The sequence below is a fragment of the Bacillus rossius genome, chromosome 1 (assembly GCF_032445375.1).
Source record: "Bacillus rossius redtenbacheri isolate Brsri chromosome 1, Brsri_v3, whole genome shotgun sequence".
Lineage (NCBI taxonomy): Eukaryota > Metazoa > Arthropoda > Insecta > Phasmatodea > Bacillidae > Bacillus > Bacillus rossius.
This window is the reverse complement of record NC_086330.1, coordinates 220,411,390-220,439,347: the sequence shown is the minus strand read 5'-3', so window position 1 is coordinate 220,439,347 and position 27,958 is coordinate 220,411,390. Positions and strand designations below refer to the sequence as shown.

Below are 27,958 nucleotides of genomic sequence, written 5' to 3'. Positions count from 1 at the left end.
TAACACCGAAATCTTTATTTCTTTACACCGAAATTTGTCTTAAAATAACACCACAAAATCTTGACTCTATATATAACACAACCATTGGTGCTTAGTACATTAGAATGTTTTGTGACAAACGGACATGTAACCCATCTACAACGGAGACTACAGCTTGTACATTTAAATACAGTGGGTCGTTTTGGTGCTAGTGCCGGTTGAACATAAACTTTACGCAAAAGATATGATTGTTGGGTTTGAGGTACAGGGCCGGTTCATAATCAAGAGATGACTACACTTTAGCCTTGACTCTATCTTGCAACACATTTTCTTGCACCTTTGTAAAATCATAGAAAATGTTAAATGCAATTGGCTTCGGCCGGGTCATTGTAAATAAAACACTTAGTGGCAATCACTAAATCTCTTTTTTTTATAACAATTAGTCTCAGGGCAGTAAACTTACAGGTTTCATAGCTTAGCATTTGTCGTGACACACTGATTTGCTGATGACCAACCAATGCTAGCGCAGAGCATCCAGCTGTGTCTGTATCCTTTCCAACTGATTGTAGAACCTGTACAGCTCTTCGTGATCAAACTCCATGCTTAAGTCCTCATCAGATACAACTCCATCTTGGGCACACTTCAGTTCAAACTGGAGAACAGCCTTCGGTGTTTTCTCCCTGCCGTGTGCTGATGATGCCGTTTGCAGGTTTAACTTCCAGTGGACGTCATCTAGCTGAAACCATACACCACAGTACAAACTGTAAGTCTGAATAGGTAGGATATGTCTACACTAAAACAGGCACCACTTAGTTATCCACTCCCCATTCAATGTGTATTCTAAAATAACTTTGGCATAGCCCAGTCTTTGTCCAGTCATGTGGGTAGCTTACTACACCTAAAATGATTTTGTGCCGTAAAGCCTTTTAACTGCTTTATCATCATCACCATCATCATCATCATCATCGTCATCATCGTCGTCATGTTCATCGTCATCATCATGTTCGTCGTCATCATGTTCATTGTCGTCATTGTCATCATCCTCATCATCATCATAATCATCATGTATTAATGTACATGCAACAACAAGATGTGTTAATGAATGTGTTCTCCTGAAACCAACCATGAGTTTATGCTTAACCACGTGGTAGTATGGTCCCACATGCGAGGTGTGTGGAACGTCTTGAGAGCCCACGTGTCTTAGATTTCAAGCAAGTATGCCTGATGCTAAGAGTGAATCAGATCTTTGTATAAGTGCTACAAGGTAGTTTGAATCTTGTTTTCCCACATGGGCCTTTGTCCTGTAACTGGGTCTCAAGACATGTACGTGTGCTCTAATCATATGGTGACACCCATGCAGAATGAACCACTGATGCACTCTCTATACAGATACCCCCATACACAATATTTTTTGAGGTGAATGATGCATTTACAATAAAATATTGAAATACACAAAATAGGTTTTATTTTAACAAAGAAAATTTTGCTGCTAAAAACTGTTAATATTATCATTAAACTTTTGTCTCAAATAACTAACTGTGTTTTTACTAGTTTGGCTTTGTTGGCCACGTTATTCTTTGTGTAAATGCATTTTACCATCATTTATTTACTTTCAATAGTGTTTTTATGCTTGTATTTTGTTTGTACATATTTATGTGGAAGTGTTTATTACATTTATAAAACATTGGGTATTGTTTGAGTGAAAGAAAGGACAAAGAGCAGGTGCATGACTCGGCAGCACTAATTTTTTTAGACATTTTTTTCAACTGCCGAGGCTTTCTGACAATTTCTGTCAGAAATTCTTATGATGGGAAAGTTGAACTCATTCATTTCCCAAGGTGTTCATCATTTGACTAAAGAGAGAGAGAGAGAGAGAGAGAGAGAGACAGTAAAACATACACGGACTTTTGTAAGTTTTTCTTTAGTGAAATGTGTAATGATTGGCGGAGTTGTGAAAGCTGTGTTATGATTGGCTGGTGAGGTCATGTACCTGGCTCCTCCCTGCATGTCGGTAACCTTTTGCATCATCTCGCCATTTCTCTCCTCGATATGAACTAAAGACTTTGCGATGACCATGGCTCATGCCAAAAAATAATGTATTAAGTGCCATAATCAGCAATTTTCTGGGAACATTTTCGGAATATATTGAGGGCTGCGCGCACGTTCCCGGTGACTTTAAGGTGTTATGAATGGGCGCCACCACGTGTAAGGGCACGTGGACCCGGCGGAGTCTCTCTCTCAGGGCGTGACGTAGCCCAGGTGGGGACGAGTTACCAGCCCTTTCTACCCTATCTAGATCCAGACCTGGCCCGCTCTAGGTGTCGGGCACGCCACACTCCTAGGCTAAGTAGGCTCACTCACCACGTGGTTAAATAAAGTACTCAGGTTTTACTTATACCCAGATTTAATTCCACGAACACGCTTCCCTCTCCGCACGTTACACTTTACACGGTTAAAAAGCCTGAGGCACGAATCGACTTAAGTGAATGCATGGTCCACACACGTGGCCATGCTATAAAGTACGCTTATTACACAATGGTTAAAAAACTCGACTGAGACAATTAATTATTAATGCAGCCCGCCGACCGAGAGCTGCCCCGAGGAATGACGTACGAAAGAGATTTAAGAATTAATTAAGATACAGAATTACTTGATCAGTGGTTCACAACGGTTGAGGTCCCCAGGGTGCTGGCGCGTCTGCTCTCGGTCAGTGATGAAGATGGACTGGGCTGAGCTCATCGCTTGCAGGTGGCAACATGGCGCCCTTCGCGCCGAACACAATTACCGTTACAACATTCTGTGATTCCGTGCCCCGGCGAAAGTTACGTAAATCATAGATTACATTAATAAATATATAAAAATTACTGGCAATTTAAAATACATTAATGTTTACGTAGTTAATGAGAATTATTATAAAACATTCCTACCCTCGTCCAAGTCCGTGCCTATTCGGGTCCGCCCGGGCAACGTCTGTAGTTCTTTCAAGTAACATGATATTTAAATTAAAGAATACATGAGTAAACTGCACAAACACTGGGGCAAAAAATGAATGAAAACAAAAGGTTTACAATTAACATTAAACTTAGCAAATTAGGGGGTCGCCGCACTGCTTCTAAGCGCCCTCTTGCCGGGCTAGCAACACACACACACACACACACACACACGCACGCACGAGCGGGAGGTTTGAATAGAGATGGTGGTTGGGCGGTGTCATATCGGGCTCAAAGGGGCCGCAGGCCCAGACGACGTCAATATTTAATTATTGAAGTGTTTTTATGAACATTGCACCTTGGGTCGTCTTTTAGCTAAACCGATCTGAGTAGTAAATAAACTTTAATTAAATAAATTTTTAAAAAATAAAATTTAACTAAAATTAGAAAAATATTTTTGTGAACTTTCTCAAAAAAAAAAAAAAAAGGCATATTTTATGTAGATTAAACCCCATGAGTATGCACATTAGTGGAATTTCTCCTTCCAAAATATTTACACTCCTTGTTCAAAAAGACTTTCTACCTTATGGCTCTGTGGTTAGCCTTGTCTAACAACCTAAGAGATGCAAACAGGTAGAAGTAGGAAGCCTAAGAGGAGATAGGCCCTACAGGAACAATCAATAATTGATTCTACCAACGTCAAAAAATGAAATAAGTTTTCAGTGAGTTCGAGAGTTTGTTGCCCTAAAGTTATCAGTGGTTTTATGAAGTTGTTGAGAATACCGTATTGGTCCGAATATAAGGCGACCATTTTTACATAAACGAGAGATGCAAAAATTGGAAGTCGCCTTATTTTCGCACCCAAGACGCCAGAACCGCAAACATTAGTTCCAAGCTGAAAGCTACAGTAGAAACATTGTTTAACAAAACGTTCACGATTTTTTATATTAACTAAAACTTTGTTACCTCACACGGAGAAAAACGATAAATCCACCTAATATTGCAGTAATTCACAATTGTTTGAAGTTGAAAATTAAAATATTTGTTATTGAGTAAAAACGTGAATGTTGAAGCATCTCAAAATGGCAACCTTTTATTTCACAATTCATATTTGTACTTTGTGTACAACCGCGTGTTAATATTTACGGTAATTTATCTTCAGATTTTTAACGGAAATATTTGTACTAAAATATCACAGTTATTTTCAGAACGATTGTTTACGTTTACAAACATTTCGGATGTAATGTTTGGAAATTCACGGCTGCCAACTGTCTTTCCACAATATTTCTTTGTTGTAAAACGAACATTGCCGAACACGCACGAAGACGCCATATTAACAGGAATTTGGTACGTTGCTTCAAAAGCTATTTTAATAATCCACTCCTTATTTATGTAAAAACCTTTCATAATTATAATAGATTATTCTTTCAAATTCATAGAACAGACTCTCTCTGTCAGAGAGTAATATGGACAAATATACGCGGTCACGTAACCGAAGTTATTCTTGGCCGTATGCTTCATCATGTCAGCTAGCCACTTGTTTTGTTCCGGCAAGATGCATTCTTTGTTTGCTTTTTTTACGTTTAACACACTACAAAATAGTAATACGCCTTGTTCTGTGGTAATACGTAGCTTAAGTCAAACGGAAAGTTAATTGCTGTATTTTAAGAGTGATTAATAGCCATTGTAAAAATTTTAAATTCGTAGATACAGTAAACTGTGAAAAATGAACAATCACACATCAGTGGAATGGCGGGGAACGAGGTCTAGACAAATAAACAGCTCTGAAGATGACAATTATGCAGCTTCATTAGAGTAAACATACGAAAAAATTTATAGTGTAATACTTAAAAATGTAAATATTTTCTAATTGTTTTCTTTTGACTTTTAGGGTAGGCCATTCAAACTTATTTTAAATAAGTAATGTGATAAATATAAATTAATTGTTATACATAAATTCAAAAACGATTTATCAACACAAAATGTATGTCTAATGAATTTTCACATTAATTTCTACCAAAAATTACTTTTACATTTGTTTGGCCTCCTGAAACTGCAGGTCGCCTTATATTCGGGGTCGCCTTATATTCGGGCCAAGTAGTTTCTTTTCCTAGTTGCCCATATAGCATATACATTTTTTTGAGCTATTTTCAAGTGCTTTTAAATGAGACTGTTTAGAGCTTTCTAGGTATAATGGTAAAAAAAAATTTGTTTAGTGAACTAATGTTGACCAAAAAATAGCAATAATTTATTAAAAAATACCTGGATATTCTGAGAAGTTTTCACTTGGTTAAAGAATACAGCAATTACTGTGAAACCCAACAAAATTAGGTTGGAAAAAGTCTTGTTAATTTTTGGGGTTTTTCATTTCCCAAGATCAGCTGGTGATGGACCCTGACAGATAGAACCCATTGTTAATTTTCCGTACCCCAAAAATCTAAAGGGCATGAAGCGTTTCCTGGGACTCCTGAATATTATTTCCGCTTTGTGGAAAAATTCACCACTGTTTGGGCTCCCTTAAATGTCCTTTATAAAAATTATTGTTATGAACACAAACAGGACCGCAACGCATGCCAGGTTCAGAGCTGGATGGTGGCCCTACCAGGCCACTGGCCTCATACGCCGTGTCATGTGCTCTCCACTGACGTAAGGCATGTCATGCGTGCCTGGCCGCATTACAAGGGTCATTGCTACCCCCCTCAACTCCATGCGCATCACGCTGCCTCGGCGCTGTTATATATCACTGAGCGGCCTTGGGAATTCTGCGGGCCACCGCGTCAGCAAGCCAGGCTATTCTCGACACTTCAGGCATCGGGTAGGCCCGGGATGACGTGACTTGTCACAGCTGCTCTCGTCCGTTCTGGGAAGACGACCCACTAGTACTTAAGCAGCGACGCCAGCCTCTGTAGGAGTTCCGAGCGAATTTGGAGAGTGCTGCCAGTGAAGTGTGAAATTGGCAAAGAGGGTGAGAGACCGCCCCTGAGAGTGGCGCGATGTGGAGTTCTATTTGATTGTGAGAGTGCGGCAACTGAGCGGCACGAGACTGTGTGTGGACAGGCGCGAGGTAAGGGGCGAACCACTGTTGAGACTAGCTCCAGTGAGGAGTGCGAACTGTGGAACTTGACAAACATTGAGTGACTTGAGAATAAACATTTTTAAGTGCCAGTGATTTGTGATCAGTCATTTTTTAGTACAATGAATTATATTAATGTCAATATTAGTAATTAATAAAACTTTATTAAAACTCAATTGGGATATCTCTTACGAAACCCAGTTCTACCCACATAGGTTGTAACATTTTGGTGTCAGAAGTAAGGTAGACCTAATTAATAGATTAAGTATACAGTTTTTTTTACTAAAATTAAAAGAACAATTTTAAAAATTTAGTTATTCGAGAATTCAGTTAGTTTAGAAAATGTAGTTAGTTTTGAGTGTAGTAGTAGTTAAGATAGTGTTTGTTTTCAGTAGAAGATTAGGTTAGCTCGTAGGTCAAATTACATTGTAGATCGTAGGACAGTAGTGATAGTGACAGACTAGTAGTGTATGTGGACAAGAAAGATGACTGCTAACGAACTTAACATAATGGCTTTCTTGGCCGAAAATAATAATAAAATCGAAAGGGGCCAGGAGGAAATAAAAAGCTACAGGAGGTAATTATAAATGGCCAAGAAGAGATGAAGAATGCTCTGAAGACTGAGATTGAAAACATGAAGAAGAACCAATAATAAATGAAGAAGAAAATCAATGAAACAGGAATTCAGTTTGAGAGTAAATTCAAATGTTTGGAGCAGCATCTCACACAAAAGGAACAACAGATAATTCATCTCAAACAAAACACTGAACGGCGTATAGAAGCTGTAACCGAGGAGTGCCAACGGATGATCAAAGAAGCCTCTGCTGCTGCGAACCGTAAGAGTTTCTCCGAGGATGTTAAGGTGGAGGGCACTTCCAGCGGCCACTCAAAATTCAAGCTGCCCACCTTCGATGGTCAATCTTCGTGGACAGTGTACAGAAGAAAGTTTGAGGCAGCTGCAGAAGTAAATAGTTGGAGTGAGGAAGAAGGGGCTACGGCACTTACCTTGGCCCTGTGAGGATCTCCACTAGAGCTGCTGCAAACCATACCAAAAAGATTATGGAATATTAGTAGAGGCCCTTGAGCTGAGGTATGCGACAGACACATGGGCGAGGTGTATAGAACAGCCCAAAAGACACGTCAACAGAGATATTCAGAAACAATCCAAGAACTGGAAGTCGACATTGAGCGGCTCGTGCTCCTCGCCTATACCCAGAAGCACCAACAGAGTTCCGCCAGCAACTAGCCACTAGTGATTTTATAGATGGGCTCAGAGATGCAGAGGTTAAGCAAACTCTTTGTTTTCCCCAACACAAGAAGAGCTGCAAGGCCTTGGCCCATGCCCTGGAAATCAAGGCAGCATGCAGTAACTCAGGAAACACAAGCTCAGTACCAGTAGAGATGTACTTGAGCCCTACAATGCAGAAAATGCTAGAAACACCATTAATGAAGTAGATATTCTCAGGGCATTGAAGAAGCTGCTGAATGATACTCCAAGTAACCAGGTCAGGAGAGCAGGAGGACACCCGCGGTGCTTCGTCTGCAGTGAACCAGGACACATCCAGTGGGACTGTCCAACACACAGAAAGACATCGCAGCAAGAAGAGAACTAGGAAGATTAACAGGGAAACGAGCAATAGATGGTGTGAGGGGTGCATAACATCTCTACAGGAAATGGTAGACACTAGGGTTTTTCCTGAATCTGTATTTCATAGAGAAGATGACAGTTTGTTGCTTGATGGATCAATGGTGGAGGGTTTATTTACTATTGACACAGGGACATTGGCATCTATAGTTCGCACAGGCATTGTAAGTAGGGAAATACTAAAGAGAACAAACATCCCATATAGACTCAAAACAGCCACCGGAGATACTTCACCTGAGCATGGACAGCTGGATTTGGAATTAAGGATTGGAACTTGGACATTATCACAGACCATTCTTGTTGTTGATATCACTGATGAAGTAATTCTAGGAGTGCACATCATGAATCAATACGGATTCGTTATTGACATGGAAGGACAGGTACTGCGTATTAAAGATGAAGAGGTGGCCTTGTTTAGGTCTGACCAAATGAAAGTTCCTGTAACACAAGTGAAAGTTAAATAATCTGTTTCAATTCCAGCAAACCATGAGCAGATAATAGCAGCTAGGATTATGGGAGACCCTAGCGGCAACATGATCTACCTGATAGAGCCAGATATGACATCAAGATTGAAGACATTCTTAGTTGCCCGAAAAATTGCAAGGTTTGGCGAAGTTGTACCAGTCAGGATGGCCAACCTCGATTCCAGAACAAGGGTTCTTAAACAGGGAAACCCAATAGCTAGCTGCGAACCAGTCTCTTGGGTAGGCCAGTGTGTGAGTCTTCCTCACCTATTAGATGTGATACGCAACCACTGAACCCAAATCTAGAACATCTAATAAGGTGATGTCAAAATAATGTAACTGATGGAGAACTAGAACTCACAGCTTTTCTGGTAAGCAACCAGGGTGTATTTTCCTTAGGAGATACTGACCTTGGGAGAACAAGCCTGGTCTACCATCTCAACACAGGTGATGCAGAGCCGATCCGACAGGCACAACGGCTGCCTCTAGCAAAACAGGAAGAAGCTGAGAAGTTGATTGTGGGTATGATAGAGGGTGGTGTAATTGAACGCTTAGCGAGTCCTCAGGTTTCCCCAGTTGTTTTAGTGGCGAAGAAGGATAACCAACTGAGGTTCTGTGTGGTCTACGGGAAGCTGAATGACTTCAACAAAAAGGATAGCTACCCCTTCCCATGTATCGATGACACACTTGATACACTCTATGGCACCAGATGGTTCTCTACATTGGACCTGAAGAGTGGTTAATGGAAAGTGGAGCTACACCCAGAGGATAAGGAGAAGACTGCTTTAACAACAGAGAGTAGGCTGTTCCAGTTCACTGTGTTACCATTTGGGTTGCTCCTGCGACTTTTTGAGATTATGGAACTTGTCTTGCATGGCTTGACTTGGAAAACTTGCCTAGCATATCTGGATGACATTATTGTGGCGGGAAATACAGCGAAGTAACATTTGCGAAATCTCCATGATGTATTCGACAGGCTTTACCATGCCCATTTAAAATTAAGTACTAAGAAGTGCTTCTTGTTCCAGCATAAGATAACATTCCTGGAGCATACTGTATCACAGGATGAAGTGCGAACATATCCTGAGAAGATCAATTCTGTTAAGGAGTGACCTCAACCTCAGAATAAGCAAGAGGTAAGGAGTTTCTTGGAACTCTTTACATACTATAGGCGGTTTGCACCGGCTGACCGAGGATAAGAGACAATTTATATGGATGTCAGCATGTGAGACTGCCTTTCAAACAATCAAAAACACCCTGTGTACTAGCCCCATACTTGCCTACCCCCATCAACATGGAGAGTATATCCTCAAGTAATAGCATACTACAGCAAAGTTTTGTCAAAGCCTGAATGCAACTATTACGTTACATGAAGAGAACTCTTGGCTGTAGTGAAGTCTGTGCAACATTTCCACAAATATTTATATGAGAGGAAATTCCTTTTATGCACTAACCATGCCACACTTAAGTAGATACTACAGATCAAGAATCCAGAGGGACAACTTGCTAAGTGGTTTGAACAGACACAACAATATGATTGTCGGATAGAACACAGGAAAGGCCGAATTCACAGCAATGCCGATGCCCTCTCCCGAAGACCTTGCATGGTCGACTGTAACCATTGCAAGAGGGCAGAGAAAAATAACGGGATCATAGATGTTCGGCGAACAACGAAAACTCAAAGGGGAAGATAAATGGGATAATGCCAGCTTGAAAACAGTACAGCGGCAAGATCCTGACCTGACACCTATCATAAGCTGGCTAGAGAGTGGTACTAGAAAGCCAACTGGACAAAGATGGATTCCTTGAGGTTGGTGAATGGGCTAATAATATGGGCATGGGAGAGTCCAAATGGAAAAGTAGTTACAATGCAACTACTCCTTCCAAAGAGTCTAATGGCAGAGGTGTTGAGAGAAATCCATCATGGTACCTCTGGTTGTCATCTATGGGTCAACAAAACTCTAGCCAAGACCCGTCAATGCCACTATTGGTTTAGGTGTCACCAGAATGTGAAGGCTTGGTGTAGCTAATGCGAAGCATGCTCGGCTAAAAAAGGGCCACAACACCGGAGTCGTGGGAAAACGAGAGCCTACAATGTAGGGGCTCCTTTTGAGAGCATAGCCATCAACATCACTGGACCATTTCCCAAGACTAAAGATGGTAACCGGTATATTCTGGTAGTAATGGATTACTTCAGTAAGTGGCCAGAGACTTATGCACTTCCTAACCAAGAATCCACTACCATTGCAGATGCCATAATTAACAACTTCATTTGCAGATTTGAGGTACCAATGGAGCTCCACTCAGACCAAGGCCGCAATTTCGAGTCGACAATATTTCAAGAGGTGTGTCGGTTGCTGGGAATAAATAAAACCAGGACTACAGCCCTACATCCTCAGTCCGATGGCATGGTAGAGAGGTTCAACAGAACTCTCGAAGAACACATTGCCAAAGTTGTGGCTGAGCATAAACAGGATTGGGATCAACACATCCAGTTGTTCCTAAAGGCATATAGGTCTGCCATCCATGACTCCACTGGGTAGACTCCTGCGAGTATTGTGTTTGGACAGGAATTGAGGCTGCGTTGTGATGTCAAGTTTGGTCGTTCTCGCAGGAGCAGACCAGCACCTCTGATTATGAAAATTGTCTAAATCAGTGATTGGCACTTTGTGCCAATCATGTGCATTATAGGTACCTTTTTAATTTTATAATTGTTTTTTTTAATTAAAAAAAATTAAACTTAAATTCATTGGCCTACGACCTTTATCAGCCCAGTGTACGGCTGGGTTAATTCTTTTTGTAGCGTGTTCTTTCATCTCCACCCATCCCCCCCTTCAACCCTTCAGGTCTCAAGCTCGCCGAAGCTGCGTTAAGCAGCCCTCTCCTATAATTCCTGGCTCCAGTTAGGCCCGGCATCTCAAAAGCCTACACGATTTCGTGACTAGAAAAGCTGTGGCGAGCACTGGCATCGCTCCCAACGGACTTCGTGGAAGTATGGCCATCAGTAGTCTTCAAGACGGAGCAGACACGTAGCAGCGTTCTTTCGCCGCGAATTTCCATCACCCAAGCGGAAATTTCCCCTCTCCCCGCGGCTAGGACCCTGCTTGAGGTGACCCCGGGCGGTCATAGACCCCTTTTGGTCACTGTTCCCGCTCAAGGCTCCCCCCCCCCCCCCCCCCCCACAGGGCCACCATATTAGGGAGGCCTTTCAAAAAAAACTCCTGGATGCGCCAGAAGTGACAGCTCGCCCCATCTAACGAGAGCTACAACAACTAACCATGCGTCCTTCCCCCGGACTGCCGCCAGAGTGCTGCACTGTCCACCCCCCCCCCCCCCCTTTTGCAAAGCAACACGCAGGAGTCGACCATGCGCTTGAGGGTTCGAGAGATCGAAGAGTCCCCCTTCACCTGGATCCAAAGAGCAGAGCCCCCGCTTTTAATTAGGAAGTCCTCTTGATCGAGGAGGATTCTCTGGGCAGACTTTCAACAGAGCAGACGGTCGGGTTTCTCCGCTGATCCGCACCTCACACGTATTTCACCGAATTCCATCATCCGCCTGCGGAATGTAGTTACCTACATTAAAGGCACCCTGGTCTTATTACTTTAGTCTTACATTTATCTTCGGTAGTCTGCCCAGAGCAGTTAGAAAAAATTTGTAAATTCTTTTGTATTTTATTAAGCTCCAAGAACATGGCTTCCGCGTACGACCGCGTCTTCGCGCGACGGGCACCAACCCGGTACCGAGACAGCTGAGTTCTCCCCGCTTCAGTAAGAGTTTACCACTGACCCTTTTTGATTCCACCCCTTCTCGAGGGCGATTTACGCCCCTCCCTTAATCGCCTACAGATCAGGCCTAATTTCTTTGATTGGTTTGGTCTGTAGGCGGGTTCAAGAGTACCGCCAAGATTCCACCAACCTGACGGCTCCAGGAGTGCAGGCCAAGCCTCCATTGTTCAGCCCCATTAGCCGGTCATCAACTGGGATACCACCATTCTGGTCTTAACTTCGTCACGGGCAACTGGGCAGAGAATTTCCCATCTTCTGCCAGCAACATGCCCAATTAAAATCAACAAGTGCCAGCTTGGAGACAATTTAAATTTAGTTTGTTTTTGTCTTTATAAAGGTGTTTTATATTTTTTTTAAGGAAGGTTTTAACTTTAATGTATAACAGGTATAATTCTGTGTAGGGCCCAGGACAACTTAACTTTTGTTGTTGTTGTTGTTTAAGAACTAATGTTGTTTATTACAATTCAACCAGCAAACTAAAAGAAAAGAAAAAAATTTGAATAATTTAATTTAATAAATCAAAAAGAATCCTAGCAACCCAAATCTTGACTCTTTATTTAAGCTCATAACCAAACAAACCTCCAGCTCCTTGTAAGCCATTCAGGGGCTGTATGAAATTTCTTGTGTGTGTGTGTGTGTGTGTGTGTGTATATATATATATATACACACACACACACACACACACACACTCTCTCTCTCTCTCTCTCTCTCTCTCTCTTTTTTTTTTTTTGTGCACATCTCTTATTCTTTTTTTACCAGTTCGTTTCCAGCAATTTCATGTAATTGAGTTTTCCATTTCAAAGTGTTTCCTAATTTTGATAAGGAACTTAAATAACCTTTACAAGACACGAGGGAGGGGCATTACAGCTTATACATGAAGAAGCCCGCAAAAATCTTTGATTAGCGAAGATTCAAATAAGATGAGGTATGACCTGAAGGCTTACTCAACCAGATTTCAGGAGGGTAGTTTGTTGTGGCTGTACAACCCACAACGAAGGAAGGAAAAGTTGCCCTAAGTTTCAAGCAGCATGGGGAAGACCCGTATGAAGTCTTTATAGTGGCTAAATGATGTGGTCTACCGCATCCAGAGAGGAAAGAGAGGAAAGAGAGGACGGAGGACAGTGGTACATTTGGCTCATTTGGATCGTTTGAGGGGATATGCTGGAACGGATGCGTTACCTGTTCGGCACGAATAGGTTTAGGTAGGGGGCAGTGTTACGAATGCAAACAGGACTGTGACACGCGCCAGGTTCGGAGTTGGCTGGCGCCCTGCCATGCCACTGGCATCATGCGTCGTGTCACATGCCCTCCACTGAAGTAAGGCATGCCACGTGTGCCTGGCCAATTTAAAAGGGTCGTCGCTACCCCCCCCCCCCCCACCCTTCTGCTCCCCGCGCATTGTATTGCCTTGGCGTTGTTAACTATCGCTGAGCAGCCTTGGTAATTCCGCGGGCCTCCATACGGAGTGGCGAGAATGGACGCCACCCTTTTGGACTGTTCGGGCGTCGGGTCGCCCGGAATTACGCGACTCTTCACATCCATTCTCGTTGTTTCTGTAAAGACAACTCACTAGTACTTAAGTAGCAATGCAAGCCTTTGCGGGAGTTCTGAGCAAATTTCGAGAGTTAGGAGAGTGCCCCGAGTGAAGTGCGACATCGGCAAAGAGGGTCAGAAACTCCCCTTGAAATGTCGTGAGACACGGAGTTCTACTGGATTGTGAGAGTGCGGCAACTGAGTGGCGCGAGACTGTGCGTGTGAAAAGGCGTGAGGTAAGGGGCAAACCACTGTTGAGCCTAGCTCCAGTGAGGAGTGCGAATTGCATAACTTGACAGACATTGAGTGAATTGAGAATAAACATTTTTAAGTACCATGAGTGACTTGTGATAGGACATTTTTTAATACCATTATTTACTATTAATGTAAATATTAGTAATTAATAAAAATGCATTAAAACTCAATTGGGCTGACCATTACAAATCCAGTTCTCCACACATAGGTCGTAACAATATTGTTTTTTCTGTGATGAAGAACACAAGCAGGCATGTTTTGAGATGCCAGGAGCAACACCGACCTCCTCTATTTCTCCATCCCTTCTGATGACAGGTTTATTTCTAGTGCTTGTGCCTTCCCCTTGTGTATCTCTGTGCCTGTGCATTGCATGTTTCTGCGGGGCGTATAAAGCATTTGTTCCCCTGCTGCAGGCGCATTCTGGTCTAGTTTTAGTTAGACACATTAATTGTGATCCATGGCGTGCACATCCGATCTGTCGTAGCATAATGTGAAAATGGTTCTTTTTGTGTTGTTTGGAATGTGGTGGTCATACCCCTTAATGTAAGATTTATTTTCAGAATTAATTTCTTTCAAAATATCCTTTCAGCCTGCCACCTTCAAAATTGCATCCTGGTTTAATTGCTTGGTTAATTTTACTGAGCTGGAAGGTCCCTTAATTATTGTGAACATTTTTGTGCCTTGATAGGCTTCAGCTTGCTGCGTGCTTGTGAGTTTGTAATGTCCCACACATGTTTGTCCACTCTCTTGGGTTAAATTACGTGGTTTTGGACACTTAACTGCAGTTCAAGTTTCTTGGTATACCCACAATTTTTCTTTGGTTCACGTAAATTTTGACATGGTTTGCGGATATTCATGTTTCCTATATGACTAGTCTACTGAGTACTCGTGTTTGGTTAAGTTCTCTGGCCGCGCTGTTTATGTTTCTGGGTAGTGCTTCGTTCTCTCCTTGGGCCATATGTTAGGAGTTAGGGTCGTAAAGGCTCTCAAATTTAAATATTTAAATTTTTTTGTAGCGTTTATTGGCTCATGTGTTATCTCTTGTGATTGAGTCTTGTACCTTAGATTTTGCCTTACGATTTATGTTATTCAGAACATACACATACCCTGTTATGCCTGTTACCTTAATGATGCATTAAATTTTTTTTACATCTATTGAGATTATCATCTATTGATCTAATTTCTTAATTGTATAGTGTACCACCCTCGCATAGTGTATCGCATAATTGTCGCACGCGCATAATCGTTGCACCAATATTTTAGGGCGTCAAAATTTGGATAAAAAAAACCTCTCGCGTAAACGTTGCATGCTGTTTTTGGTCCTGCTATTAAATTCCAAGCGCTTTGTGTAGGCTTTTTTTTCCATATAAAAGGATGTATTTTAAAGTAGAAATCTAATTTTTATTCGGACAATACCATTTACTTATTTAATTAACGGAAATACGAAGTTGTCTGATGTTTTAATGTTCTTTTAAAGTCATGTTTAAACGTTATAACCTTTATCTGTTCCTCTGTGTTGCCATGGTGTACCACTTATAAAAATGCAGCCAGCGCTAGTTGGCATCAATCATGTTTCGTTATGTTGCTACCGTATAGAGCGCGCACACATAGTCAAACATCAATATCTCGCCAATTGCATGCAACGAGCGCTCTTTGTGGAGTGCCGAGTTAACTACATTTCGTGGTGAGTGTGTATTATGACGATAGTTATGCGTTAGTTCAGACTCGCATTCATGTCAAAGATTTTTTTTCTATTTAAAGTTGAAGAAAGGCTTTTGTTGCATGATTATTAATTCAAATTGTTTGGCGTGCTTTTGTATACTCTACCTTTTAAATAAACGCACTTTCCATGAAAGGGTGTTGTTTTTATGAATAACTTTACCTAACAAAAAAATTTTCTCTCATAAAAATTGCAACCTTACTTTCCAAACTTGATTTTAGTATAAAATGTGCGACGATTATGCGATAAAACGCGGTAATATGTTACATAATGTGCAAAGCTTTGGACATTGTTTATGAAATACCTTGTTAGGCGTGATATTATTTTGTGCCATACACAAAAGACTTTGGTACGTTTCTGATTTTTGCTGATATTTTGATAAACCTTGTGTGTTTTGCATGGGTCATAATTGCCAAACCCCTCCTATGCCTTAAAATATTTTATAATATTTCCCATGTATAATTTTTTTTTCCCACTTTGTTGTAAAACATTGTTTATCTTGGCCCTCTGACACATGTGTAAATGCATGAAATTTTCTATCTAAAATGTTCTGAAATAAATGATCAGAACTATAATAATGAAGGCTAATAATTTTCAGATAAATTTTTTTTTTTTAATGCCAACTTATACGAGTACAAATTTTGTGTCTATCTGCATTCCTATCCTTCCAGTCCTGCACAAATTGGAAGCTACTAGAAACTGGTTCTGTTCCAAGGAAGTTTCAACCTCACCACTGATTTTGATTTTGCCCGGCTTTTATAAGCACTTCGTGCTGCAGTTCGATGCCTTCTCTTTGGCTGTGAACGCGGTGTTTGGACTTACAGAAAATAACGTGTTAAGGCGCATAACCTTTGCCAGTTATTAATTCAGGTTGCTGAAAATCTTCTGGAAACTTATAAAAAAAGAAGCTTTGACAAGTTTATTCCTTGTGGAAAAATTTGAGTCCTATCTCGATTGTAAAGAGTTTGGTTTCTATACTGACAATCAGGCTTTGAGCAGGTTGTTCCAACAACCCCCATCAGCTAGGTCAGTTGGAAAACTGGATCCTTCGTCTCTCTCGTTTTCACTTCAAGAGACGCAAAATGTTGTGGTCAACTCGCTCTCTTGCATGTTTAATGCAGAAGAAATCGAGGCAGTGGAGCCCATCTTAGAATCTACTAATAAAGTGGTTGATAAGGTCTTCCCTGAATCATATTTCAACTTACATGAATGTCAGGCAGAAGATCCATGTTGCGTCTTTTTTATAAAGATCTACAGGAAGGTAAGAATAATCCCTACCTGGTCTAGCAAGGACTCTGTTTTCACCAGCAAAAACGGCCAAACTCAAAAGATAGTCATCTTGGCAGTGTTATGTCCAGTTGTGCTGTGTTATTTTAATGCTTCCTTCATAGGAGGTCGCCTGGGCATGGACAACATGTTCAAGTGCATTGCTGCACACTTAGCATGAATATGCAGGAGGATGTGCACTCTTTGTACGTATCTACATAGACTCTCAGGTTTCCAAACCTCCACAGTGTACTAAGGTGGGTAAGTACCGTGAGGATTTTCCAGTGGTGCCGTAGCACATCCTACACATTTTTGGGCCCCTATATTTCTAACGTAAGGAAATAATTGTATCCTTGTAGTTGTGGACATCTTTACCAAGTTTATCATCTTGTTACCTTTGCCCTACATGAAAGCCCAAACTATCGTCAGAAGCCTGAAGGAGCAGGTTTGGAAGGTGCTCCTGCAATGTTAGTTTCAGAACAACGCCAAGTACTTCCAGTCGAGCATTGTTTTGGAATATGTGCTTTGAATGGAAGATTAAGCCTATATGATAAACAAATGTTTATTTCCTGTAGGGAAACCAATCCAAACATGTTAATGAAGTGCTGAAAGCCATTTTGATCTTATTCTACCGTTCTGATAGGACTCTGTGAGATTCTTATCTTGATTTTATTAACGTAGGACTGAACTCTACAGCACATTACGCTACTGGTTTCCCACCCTCCGTCCTCTTCCTAGGCTGAGAAATTTCTGTGCCTCCACTGGATTCATCACTCGACAGCACCGTAATTGAGTATGTTTTGTCAAGGGTAGACTGTAATTTTAATAAAGAGCAATCCGTTGTTGCCAGTAGATATAATGCAACCAGACATCAGGATAAGTTCCAGTTTAGAAAAGGTGCTTTGTCGTAATTTTACTCTTCCCTTACTTGTCAACCACGTAAATTTTAAATTGATTGCACCTTTTGAAGGACCTATAAGCAAAATTCGCTTTTTAGACAAGACTACGGTTCTCATGAGTTGGGATCAACAGTCTAAAAGACTAAGAAAACCCATGTTGGGTATTTGAAATCTTTTGTAGGTTAAATGTCTTTGTATAGCTGTCGACTTGCTGTTTTTTGTTATAGAATAATGTTCTCAGATTTGCACAAATCGCCCTTCTGCCCTATGCTGAGGACTGAACCCCTCTTGCTGCAGTCATCATCTGCCGCCTCCCGCTATGCCGCACAAGATTTCGTCACACTGCCGTTCTGCTCGATGAATCGTCACTGACTGGTCACCCTTGGCTTATGTTGACGAAACGTCCTGTGGAGTCTACAGTCAGGCCTGCTGCTAGGTCCACTCCTGACATATTTGTTTTCTTAGCCTGGGGTTGGACGAGAAAACAGCTTTCTATTCTTGACCTCTCCTGAGAGTCGCCACCTAGATCATCGCTGGGCACAGCCTAGGCCAGCCTGCTGGCAAGCTTGCTGTTTGCTGCCTTAGCCGACACAGTCAGCTCCAAATGTGTTTCCAGGGGCCTGCCGTGTGGGGGCATGTGCCGCAAGTATCAGCGCCCTGGTTCGTCTGCTGTGGTGCAGTGAGCAGCCAGATGTACGCAACCACTTGTTTGTGTGCAAGTTCATCTGGTTTTACCAGAGAGCTAACTGTTCTGCTCTCCTGTCTGTGACCTTCGGAGCTTCTGTTGTGCGGCTTTCACCTTATCTCCCCTTGACTCAGCATCCCGCAGAGCCATCAAGCTGTTCTTCCTGCTTCTGCTGTAGGTAGTCAAAAATAAATCTCCTCTGGTGTCTCAGATTTTGACTTTACGAACTGTTTCCCACTTAAGATTGGCGGACTTAAGGGCTGGCATTATGGGACTCTTTAGGGCTGGAAAGTTGTACTGTTCAACTTTTGGAAGACTTTGTGGAACTTATGTCTTAACCTCTCCTTCACCTCTTTCCCCTCGCCCCTACCTTCCCCTCTGCACCCCACTCTGACTTACCTTGTTTCCCCTCTATTTCATCCCCTACTTCTCCTCCCCTGATTTGCTATAAAAGCCTACGGTGTTACTGCCTCGACCTTCATTTAGGCGTCTTCAACAAGGTCTTCATTTCCCAGTGAGGTTCTTCTTGTGAGTAATGGCAGACTTATATTGTAGTGCTTTGCTTAAGTATATGCTGCACCTAAGTATGTAGATAAACTTAGTTGTTTTATCTTTCATATTCATATTTAGGCCGCCTCTATCAAAATTGTGTTTAAGTTAAATTGTGAGATTACCTGCGTACCGTAGTTTAACTTGCCATGATACTCCCAGAGGTTCTTTCTAGGGGCATTAAGGAAGCTTTGACTATGTTGTAGGAATGCCATTATATATATATATATACACACACACACACACAATTACATAATGACCCTGTGATATGAAAAAATTGTAAAAAAAATTTAATTTTAAGGTTCTGAAAAAATCTTGAAATCAGTTTAGCAGGTATTTATAGACACCCTGTTATGTTATAGTTTTAATTTTTTTTTGTTTGATCTCTCGTAATAGTATCAAAGAGTCTTAAGTTACAGTTCTTATGTTGAGTCATTGTTTGGATTAACACCAAGATTACCGGCATTGACTACCAAAATAGACAAATATTTAAAGTGGAGGATGAGCTGACAAGGAATGGCATTCCTACAACATATATATATATATATATATATATATATATATATATATATATATATATATATATATGTATACACATATACACACACATAAATCTATTATTTGCATGAAATTGACAAAGTTTTTTTTTTATAGAAAGCTAAATAAAATCTTTTCAGAGATAATTTCCACATGATTTAAATAAAGTCTTCAACTAGTATTCATATTCATGTGCGACTGAACAGTAGTGAGATGTTAAAAAACAAAATGCTAGTTAGCAAACTGCTGGAAATGAGTTTTGTGACTTTAAACACCACTGCTATTTATTTTGAGACTTTTTAGTAACTTCTGTGAACAGTCCGTCAGTTTTGTTACTGTTTCGTTACTTCCATGACTTTTGTGACCTGAAGACACCCTGCATTACGAACTCTTCCCTCAGTGCATGCCGTGCCACGCAGCCTTGCACGGTGCCTAACACTACCATGGCACAGAAACAGGTGCTACACCTTGCTCAACACATGATCCAACACCTGGGTCACACACAGCTCCTGGAACCACCCGGCGGCACTCCAACATACCCTACTATGTGTTGTGTATACACAAACTATTAAATACTGGTGGTGACCGGAATTGAAGTAAATTTCTGAAAAATATTTTACCTCACTCAAGGTACATAGTGAAGAAACCATGGGAGAGAGGGAGGGAAAGAAGAAAGCAGTGATCTAGGAAGAAGATGAAAGAGGGAACAATTTATTTTAAAAAAAATTGAAACAATTCATTTTACACACCTGATTTCTAAAATTTGTAGCAGAAAACAATTTGCTACTGATGCTTCTCCTAACACTGTGGTTGCCTGATGATGGAGAACATCCATTATAACGAGCAAATTTGAAGGAAGGGAGTGGAGGGAAGCACACTCACCCGCATGGGGAAGATAGACATGCGTCGCAGGCGGTCCACGATGGGGCGGGCGGCTGCCGCCCACGAGCTGGCCAGTGACTCTGCCTTGTCCACGTTCAGCGACAGTTCCTGAACCAGTTGCTGCTGCAGGGCTCCAGGCTTGGTCATGTGACATGCAGCCTGCAACACACCACACACCACACATCACACATCCCACCTGTGGCCCACACCTGCTACTCACCATGCACCCTCACGTTACCTTCTCCAATATGAGTGTGATGGAGTCCAGCAACAGACCCACATCTCGTTCTTCCAGCAGCAGTGATGTCTGCAACTTCTCCATCTCTGCAGCTGTGAAAACTTTGGTTTGGTCATCACCTTGCTGCATCGTTTGAGTTATTCTGTTCAGAAGCAATGGGAACTTGGAAGAATCCAGCCCATTGATGATGTCCGATGCTTTCTGCAAACTGACCGAGCAGTCTATCAAACATCCTAGGCTTTAGCTCTATGCAGTATGGATGACAGTGTCACTTGCTGTGATACATTCTTAAACATTTTTAAATCATGGCACTGTCTCGGAAATACCATCAATATATGATTATACTACAAAGACTGAGGAGGCACAACTTAGAAACTAAATACATTCAAGCCCTACCAGATATTTAAACCCAGAACTAGGGGTGTGCGAATATTCAAAATTTCAAATATTCGTGCGAATCAAATATTTGATTTGATTCACATTTAAAACCAAATTAGGTATTTGAAATTTTCAAATATTCTAAAGTTTTGGAATGTATTAATATATATATATATATATATATATATATATATATATATATATATATATATATATATATATTACTTTTTTTTTGACAAAACGTGAGATACAATAATATGCCGAACCTAGAGAAATCATTTTCCGAGACTTAATGGAAGAAAAAAAAACTGTAAGCCGACCTTTACTTACATCAAATTTTAGGTTAGGTAAATGGGCATACTGAGAACAATTAAAGCCAATGTAGCATGAAAATTATCATAAATGCTTACGATTTTACTGCATACTTTCCGTAATGTATAGCATAATTAATTTATTATATCCAGTTGTCCTTAGCACAATTTTCGGGCGAGCCATGTTTGTGCCATATAAAAGTGTAAAACTATTTAAAACAGTGCCAGCGCATCAGTTTTCACCTTTAAAAACTAATGCACACATACTCTTTGGTCACCATTCTATTAATTTTACTAATACAAATCTAGAGAATTTTTTTAATGATAGAAAAGTAAATACAGCGGCCATCATGGCTACAGCAAAAAAGAAAACGTGGCCGTTTATGGTTATGGCCAGCAGAGTGGCCCATGGCCAGAGAATTGTGTTGGTAGAATTGCTCTAGCGCCATCGCTTTTTAAACTACCGAGAATGTTACGTAAATAATTAGATAAAATTAAAAAGACAAAATAAACAAAATTCATTAAAAATTATTGCCTTGACACATTTGATTCCAAAAGACTCTGAGTATGGAATATTGACCATGCTTACAAGCAGTTGTAATAAACAACTCTTCGATATATTGATTGGTAATCGCTTGACTATTTACTGCCGAGAATAAAACTGATACATCGAAGATCTGTTTACTTTCATAAACTTTTTTTGCCGTTTTTAATATTCAGAAGAAGAAATGAAGTTCAGAACGTTGTTTTTCTGCTTCTGGGAACATTGTCACTTCCAAGAGGCAATGCCTGGATCCAGAACATGTAAAGGAATTGGTCTTTTTGCACTGCAATTTACGTAATGTTGATGGCAAGGTGTAGACTTGGCTTTTGATGAAGACATTTCTGTATTACTGATTGTGTTTTATTACTAAACAATTAGAAGGGACATAACAATTTACATGTTACTTGAGTAATAAAAATGTATATAAAGCTAAAGAACATTACTCTTTTAAACAACAATTTATAATATGCAAAATGTTGACTGTAATTATTCAGATTTATACCTAGAACTTAATTAGAAAATATTTGCAATTTATTAGCTATACGCAAATATTTGCAACTTTTTGATTCACATTTGATTCGCATTGAAAAAGTCACATTCGCACAGCCCTACCCAGAACCCTTTAACATTTTAAAAGGTTGGTGGCCACAATTACTATAATGAACTAGCAGAAATGTTACCATAAGATACCTTGCAATAAAATGTACTGAGCTTATTGGTGTGCACTTTGATGAACATCAACAACTCACGTAATTTTTTTTTTACTTATTACTTGCGCAACGATATATAAAAAAAAAAAATAATACTTTAAAATTAGAAACGTTAAAAACTCACCTAAGTTGGAGGCGGGTACATTTCCTTTGTCACTATAAGGAAATGATGTAGTCTTTCACGGCAGAAGTTTACCGATTAATTAAACATCGTATTGAACAATAAATGAATAAATAATCACGTATTGGTTCATTTGAATACTGACCAATCACGGAATAAATAATCACATATTGGTTCATTTGAATACTGGCCAATCACGGAACAGTCACGTGACAAAATTGTCCAATAAGAAACATGATACTCGTAAACAAGAAACATTATCTATGACAAGAAACAATGGTCATCGCTGCATACTACGCAGGTATTGTGATGAAAATTAAAAAATTCGATATCTCCTAAAGTATTTGGAATTTCTTACCTCCGCCGGTTGATTTGAAAAGAGGAAGTGAAAGAGCACAGAATAAAGGTATTTTCAGATTTTTAGCATTTTTTTTTGGCATCTACCCCGACTCTACATACAATGAAATTAAAAAATTCGATATCTCCTAAAGTATTTGGAATTTCTTACCTCCGCCGGTTGTTTTGAAAAGAGGAAGTGAAAGGGCACAGAATAAAAGTATTTTCAGATTTTTAGCATTTTTTTTGGCATCTACCGCGATTGTAAATATTTACCAGTTTTTTTTTTGTAGAATGTCAGCCTGAATTTCCAGATGAAAGCAGGAGCACACTTCAGAGCTACAAAATCCCCAAACTAGTTTCAAAAATAGGTGAATGTTCAATTCCATCTCAACAAGGTAGTCAAAGTAACCTCACAGTTTTGTCCAATGCCAGAAACACAAAAAGTAGTAGTAGTAGTAGTAGTAGTAGTAGTAGTAGTAGTAGTAGTAGTAGTAGTAGTAGTAGTAGTAGTAGTAGTAGTAGTAGTAGTAGTAGTAGTAGTAGTAGTAGTAGTAGTAGTAGTAGTAATAGTAGTAGTAATAGTAATAGTAATAGTAGTAGTAATAGTAGTAGTAGTAGTAATAGTAATAGTAATAGTAGTAGTAGTAATAGTAATAGTAGTAGTAGTAGTAATAGTAATAGTAGTAGTAGTAATAGTAATAGTAGTAGTAATAGTAATAGTAATAGTAGTAGTAATAGTAGTAGTAGTAGTAATAGTAATAGTAATAGTAGTAGTAATAGTAGTAGTAGTAGTAATAGTAATAGTAGTAGTAGTAGTAATAGTAATAGTAGTAGTAGTAATAGTAGTAGTAGTAGTAGTAATAGTAGTAGTAGTAGTAATAGTAGTAGTAATAGTAGTAGTAGTAGTAATAGTAGTAGTAATAGTAGTAGTAATAGTAGTAGTAGTAATAGTAGTAGTAGTAATAGTAATAGTAGTAATAGTAATAGTAGTAATAGTAATAGTAGTAATAGTAATAGTAGTAATAGTAGTAATAGTAATAGTAGTAATAGTAATAGTAGTAATAGTAATAGTAGTAATAGTAGTAATAGTAATAGTAATAGTAGTAATAGCAATAGTAGTAATAGCAATAGTAGTAATAGTAGTAATAGTAATAGTAGTAATAGTAATAGTAATAGTAGTAGTAATAGTAGTAGTAATAGTAGTAGTAATAGTAGTAGTAATAGTAGTAGTAATAGTAGTAGTAATAGTAGTAGTAATAGTAGTAGTAATAGTAGTAGTAATAGTAGTAGTAGTAGTAGTAGTAGTAGTAGTAGTAGTAGTAGTAGTAGTAGTAGTAGTAGTAGTAGTAGTAGTAGTAGAAACAGTAGCCATGCAGTGTCTTCAAATGATAAAAAAAAACATTTCCAAGTTTACTTTTCCCAGTAAAATAGCTTCTAAACCTTACAGTTTAAAGAAGCTCAGTTCTAAAATATATGTGACCAGCTCAAAGAAAATCAAGTTAACACACAGACCTAAAATGAAAACATCAGTTCCTCAGGTACCAGCAGAAAAAGGTAGACCTATGTCATCCCAACTTACTAGAGAAGAGAGGCTATTCATGTTTTTATTTAGTGATTTAAACAAGGCATTTTGCATGTTTCTCTTAAATGTAATCCCTATGTTCGACAAGACCAATGTACAAACTACTACAGTCGCAAGAAACTCGGATTCAGAAACTGAAATCCACACTTTACGACCTGTTGCGAAACTTGATGTCAAAATTTGTGTGTGCTGATGTAAAATTATCTACTTCTCTTTTGGACATTGATTATCACACTCATGATAATCAAAAAAAGGATAAAGATTTGGATTGGTAATGTGGCATTCCAAATTTTGAGTGGCTTGAGTGTTGAACAGGGCAAATTGATTTACATTTCAATTAGGCCGTATTTTATGGCTGCATGTGACTACATAGTACACAAATTTCCTTTAAAAAGTACATTTCTAGCTCATGCAGACATAGCATGCACTGAAACCATAAGCCATGCATCATTTTCTAGTGCAAGATATTTTATTGATAAATTTCCAAATATTATTATTATGAAAGGACAAGATATAGATGCTGCAATTGATGTTTTGGAGTCAAAATTTTCTTCATTTCAAATAGAATATATTCCTGAGGACATATTGAAGCAGGAAATGAATTGACTATAAGTGGTCATTGATTGGACAGATGAAGACTACAGATGGGAGTTTGAAGTATGACAATTTAGCTCAACTTATGCTAGGTATTTTATTCATTCCTCATAGTAACGCCGAGTGTGAGAGGATATTCGGCCAGGTAAAGAAGACAAAAACCCAATTCGGATCGTCATTGTCGGAAAAATCGCTTGAAACATTGCTAAAAGTAAAATCTGCACAAGAGGGCATGTGAAATTAGAAATTGAATGTGAATTTAAAAATTCATCGTCCAAGTTTTTTTACTGTTTATAAGAAAGTATTTTTTACAAATTAGAAATATCTATGTTTTTGTTTTTTATTATTGCGTATTTAAACTTTTGTTTTTATCTAAGAGAGATAATATAATAAAACTGTTCTAATGAGATTTAATTGTTTCTTGGATAACAAAAACTGTTAATTATCAAATATTGTTAATTGTTTATATTCTATTTATTATTATTTACGCGACGTCATACTGTACGCGTACGCAATACGACTCGATTCGTTGCTGCAACATAACATAGCATGTTATGCGGTATCAGAAGTAACGAGAAACCTAACGATACAATAATAACGAGTACTAATTGTTATAGTAACGAATACAAACGGGTACGCTTTTTTTCTTTACTTTTACACCTCTATCTTCAATAAAGAAAAATAAAATACACAACAGTTTATGTTAAGAACAATACCTATTCAATTATTTCACAAACACAATTATTACCATTTATTTTCCGAGATCCAAGCCATTTAAAGAGTATACCAAAAATTATCAAAATCCACAATTCGTTTTCAACTAATTTCCCTTGGTTAACCACCTTGGTCAAGTTCCATATGTATATGACCAAAATCAACAAAATACATACTGTAGGATTCCATGATGGTTTTACACTAAAAACCTCTAATTAAAAACATTAACCCAAGATAATAGACACACTTTTTTTAATTAAAAAAATCAGAAATGAATAAAAATATCTTAAATATGTAAAAAAAAAGTTCAAAAAATTGTTCAACCGGAAAATAATTTTGTTTTAAATAAACGTACTTAAAAAATGTACTAAATAGTTGCCGTCACCCGACCTATGTGAAAGGCCCGGGGGTACCTGACGGGCGCTACGGGCGTAGCTGTGCTCTTGTTGTCCGGAGGGGCGCCAGGCTAGCGGACTGCTAGGCCGTTGATGTTGGGTCGTGGGTACTCTGCCCCCGCGTGCCCCGCCAGGTACACGGCTTGAATCTACCCTGAATGGTTCTCTCTTGACTGTGAAGGCCGCTCGGCCGTGTGGAGGACGGGAGACTCCGGAAAATTAGTATACACGAGTTGGTGAGAATTACCTTTAATCTAGTCCCGCTACAAAACACTCTCACCAACACTTGGCGACGTCTAGCCGTTACACAATTAACACAGAAAAAACAACGCTACTCGACATTAATGGTTACCGCGGCAGTCTCGCGGGACGCGGGTCGATGCTCGCTGGAGACGGCCAGCGCCGAACATTAACGGGTGCAGGAGGTGCTCTATGAGCGGGCTCCTAAATTCGGCGAAACACTTACGTGTGTGCAGCCGGCAGGCATATGCACGGCGTCCTTAAGTAAAAACACTTTCACTGGAGTCGGCCAGTACCGTACGTTTTGTGCTACGATACGTATCGCGGTATCACAATGCCGTCGTCCGGGGTCTCGGGCTCGAGTCCCGGTGTGGCTCCTAGTGGGAAAAGGCGGTTCTTGATCTGTGTTGTCCGGGTGGGCGCCAGACTAGCTCGTTTCTAGTCGTGAATTTGGGGTCGTGGATGTATGTGCCCCTGCGTGGCCCACTAGGGCCGGCGGCGGTGTTGCGTGAGATGATTTTAAATAAGAGACGTGGAGTTGAGGTGGCGGTGTCGTACCTTTTATTCAGAGGAGCGAGTCGTACACAATACAACACTCTACAGAGGTCCCCGGGGGGTTTTACTTGTTATTCCGTGGCGCCGTATTGTTTGTGTTCCGCGTTACGTGGCCTCGGATGCTGTTATGTCTCAGACGTCTCACTGGGTACGCAGGTAACGTAATTTCGTAACACAAAGGCGGGACACAAAATACACTGAATTAAGGGGGCGCGTACAGGTTACGTGGCACTCGTTACTCGGGTAACGTAAGTTAGCAATACAAAACACGGGATACAAAAATACACTGGATTAAGGGGGCGCGCACAAGTTACGTGGCACTCGTTACTCGGGTAACGTAAGTTAGCAGTACAAAATACGGGATACAATAAAACACTGAATTAAGGGGCGGGCGATTGGAGACGGCCAATCCCGTATGCAAATGTCTCGGCGCGGGTGTTGTGCCCACTGTGGTGAAACACGCACCGCAATTAAGTTTGTCCAAGTTCCCTTGCGGGTTTGTGGTCAGCGCCGTGCGCGTGACCTTAAACAAAGTTCTGTACGTTGCGGGAGACGGCCCGTGCCGTATGCTGAAGAGCAGCCCCGCTGACCAAGTGTGGTGCGGGGTGTCCTTAAGTTGATGCGGCCGGATTAGGTCCGGGACCGAAAAAAGGGACCGGGTACTCACGGAGAGGTTAAGTAATAAAAGGGGTTTGGTTAATTAGTGACTATATTTACCGGACGTTACTTTCAATGTAGACAAAGGATGTTGCCTCTCCGTAGGACGTAGGTCCGCCCCGGTCCATGAGCTGCGCTGAACTGCCGAACTGGCATGGCGTCCGAGGGAGGCTCGGCCTCTCTCGCGCCAGGCGTGACCTCATTACGCTAGACTCCAAACGGGTGTGTCTGGAAGAGATTTTATTGTCGCTAAAATCCTCATTTAATGTTTCAGGGGCAATGGGTACGGTTCTTCTCTTGTCTACTCAGGTTTCCGCAGCTTTGTCTTTAATTGCTGTTCGGGTCGCCTGACTCGGGTGGGCCATGGCCAGGGGTGTG

The 27,958-nt window shown here is 40.2% G+C and overlaps 1 protein-coding gene across 1 annotated transcript; it reads right to left on the bottom strand.

The window, feature by feature from the left end:
- Positions 1–25,889, bottom strand: LOC134527307 (COMM domain-containing protein 10). The gene is made up of 4 exons (XM_063359864.1): positions 25,768–25,889; positions 20,441–20,648; positions 20,203–20,361; positions 1–715 (listed from the first exon to the last, which is right to left on the bottom strand). The coding sequence occupies exons 1-4, from the start codon at positions 25,791–25,793 to the stop codon at positions 500–502; spliced, it is 609 nt and encodes a 202-aa protein (XP_063215934.1). The 5' UTR covers positions 25,794–25,889; the 3' UTR covers positions 1–499.
- Between the last annotated feature and the right edge of the window lie 2,069 nt (positions 25,890–27,958).

Bases quoted from the DNA above. Each gene is read 5' to 3' on its own strand.
- LOC134527307 (XM_063359864.1), bottom strand. From the start codon at position 25,793: ATGGCTTGGATCTCGGAAAATAAATG. The intron at 20,362-20,440 runs GTAACGTGAGGG...GGTGTGTTGCAG, and splicing joins TCACACTCATATTGGAGAAG to GCTGCATGTCACATGACCAA. The intron at 716-20,202 runs GTGAGTGTGCTT...GTATGGTTTCAG, and splicing joins TGTCTATCTTCCCCATGCGG to CTAGATGACGTCCACTGGAA.